At 36.8% G+C, this 1,685-nt stretch overlaps 1 protein-coding gene across 1 annotated transcript in view; it reads left to right on the top strand.

Annotated features, from left to right (window-relative positions):
- rhbdf1b (rhomboid 5 homolog 1b (Drosophila)) overlaps positions 1-1,685 on the top strand; it is a 27,379-nt gene that overhangs the window by 11,901 nt on the left and 13,793 nt on the right. Inside the window, exons 6-7 of the mRNA XM_014025827.1 lie at positions 533-655; positions 924-1,054. Coding sequence (XP_013881281.1) covers positions 533-655; positions 924-1,054 — 254 coding nt within the window. The remainder of the gene's footprint in view (positions 1-532; positions 656-923; positions 1,055-1,685) is intronic.

Genomic DNA, 1,685 nt, shown 5'->3' with positions numbered 1-1,685 from the left:
TAATAATAATAAAAAAATCTTGTGTGGCCCTAATACTCCGTCATAATTTAAAGCGAAGAAGAGAGAAACAAAAGATAAAGAACCTACAAAACATGTCAAAGTGCACAACTATGCTACACTTCTTGTACAGTTCACATGTTGAAYAAGAGTGGGAATAAGTTTATACCTCTTTAACCCCTAACAGTTGCCGCTGAAATTCCTTTAAGTTCTTTTGACATTTTTTTTTGTAAGGATGTCAAACTAAAAGTAAGAACCGGAGGAAGATGTCTGACACCCTAGTTTTCAAAATAAAAGCCCCCCAGTGGTGGTAGTAGTAATTTGGTATTATTTTGTTTATCAGTGTTATTAACTTGCAAACATTCACCTTTAAATTCTTTTGTATCTTTATATATTTTTCTCTTTTTTCACTTACAGATATGGATTAGTGCATACAAATTTAGCACATTTTAAATATTTTTGGCTCTAATTTATTTTTGCCTTTCTAAATTCTGCTGCACTTTTTTATGGATGATAAGGTTGATGTATTTCTCAGGGTCGAACGTTAGGTGACAGCACGGCCGGTCGACGTCGCAGGCGGAGCTTTATGCATCCTAGTGTTTTTGACGACGACACTGTGGACTTCCCCGATGAGCTGGATACTTCCTTCTTCACCAGAGTGAGACACCGCCACAATAAAATAAGCTTCATCGATGCAGCGGTTGTAGTTGTCCTTATTTTGTGCATTTTTCTGTTTTTTAACCAAATATCAGATAAAAAAGGAAAACATTTACTAATATAAAAATGTATTAAGCTAAATAGAATTTATCTATATTTTATTGGCTCCTTGAAGCACATCAAATTAATGAGCACACATCATACTCAATGCTGCATCATTTTTTTTAGTTTGTTTGAAATACCTGCTGACATAGTTTCCYTACGTGCAGGAGGAGCTGTCCAGTTTTGCTGATGATGTTTTTGAGACGCCATCAGAGGCCGACCTCAAACAGCTGGATGAGAGCGTGCTGACAGGAAGTGCGCTGGATAGGAGCAAACTGGAGCYGAGTCATCTCATGCTGTGGGTTAATAATTTCATTAAAAGTAACAATATTAAATTACAATAGATAGAAAAAGTCTACACACCCCTGTTAAGTTCTAGTTTTCTGTGATGTAAAAAAAATATGAATCCAAGATAAATTCTTTCACGACTTTTTCCACCTTTAATGTGAGCTATAATCTGTACAACTCAATTGGGGAAAAAGAAAATCTTTTGTGGGAGGAAAGTAAAAATAAATAACTAAAATAAGGTGGTTGCKTAAGTGTGCACAACCACTAATAGAAGCACCTTTAGACTTTATTWCAGCACAATCTTTTTGGGCAGGAGTCTACCAGCATGGCGCATCTTGATTTGACAATATTTACCCACTCTGCTTTGTAAAAATGCTCCAAATCTGTCAGATTACAAGGGCCTCTCCTGTGCACAGCTCTCAGATTTTCTATGGGATTCAGGTCTGGACTCTGACAATCCCAAAACTTTAATCTTCTTCTTGTGAAGTCATTCTTTTCTTGATTTGGTCATTGTCGTTCTGAAAGACGACATTTCTCTTCGTCTTCAGCTTTCTAGCAGAAGCCTGGAGGTTTTGTACCATTTATCTGGTATTTGGAGCTGTTCACAATTCCTTCCAGCAGTCCCAGCTGAAGAAAAGCAA

Source organism: Austrofundulus limnaeus, unplaced genomic scaffold (assembly GCF_001266775.1).
Source record: "Austrofundulus limnaeus strain Quisiro unplaced genomic scaffold, Austrofundulus_limnaeus-1.0 Scaffold5, whole genome shotgun sequence".
NCBI classification, from domain to species: domain Eukaryota; kingdom Metazoa; phylum Chordata; class Actinopteri; order Cyprinodontiformes; family Rivulidae; genus Austrofundulus; species Austrofundulus limnaeus.
The sequence above is the reverse complement of the archived record's forward strand: the minus strand, read 5'-3'. Positions and strand labels throughout refer to the sequence as shown.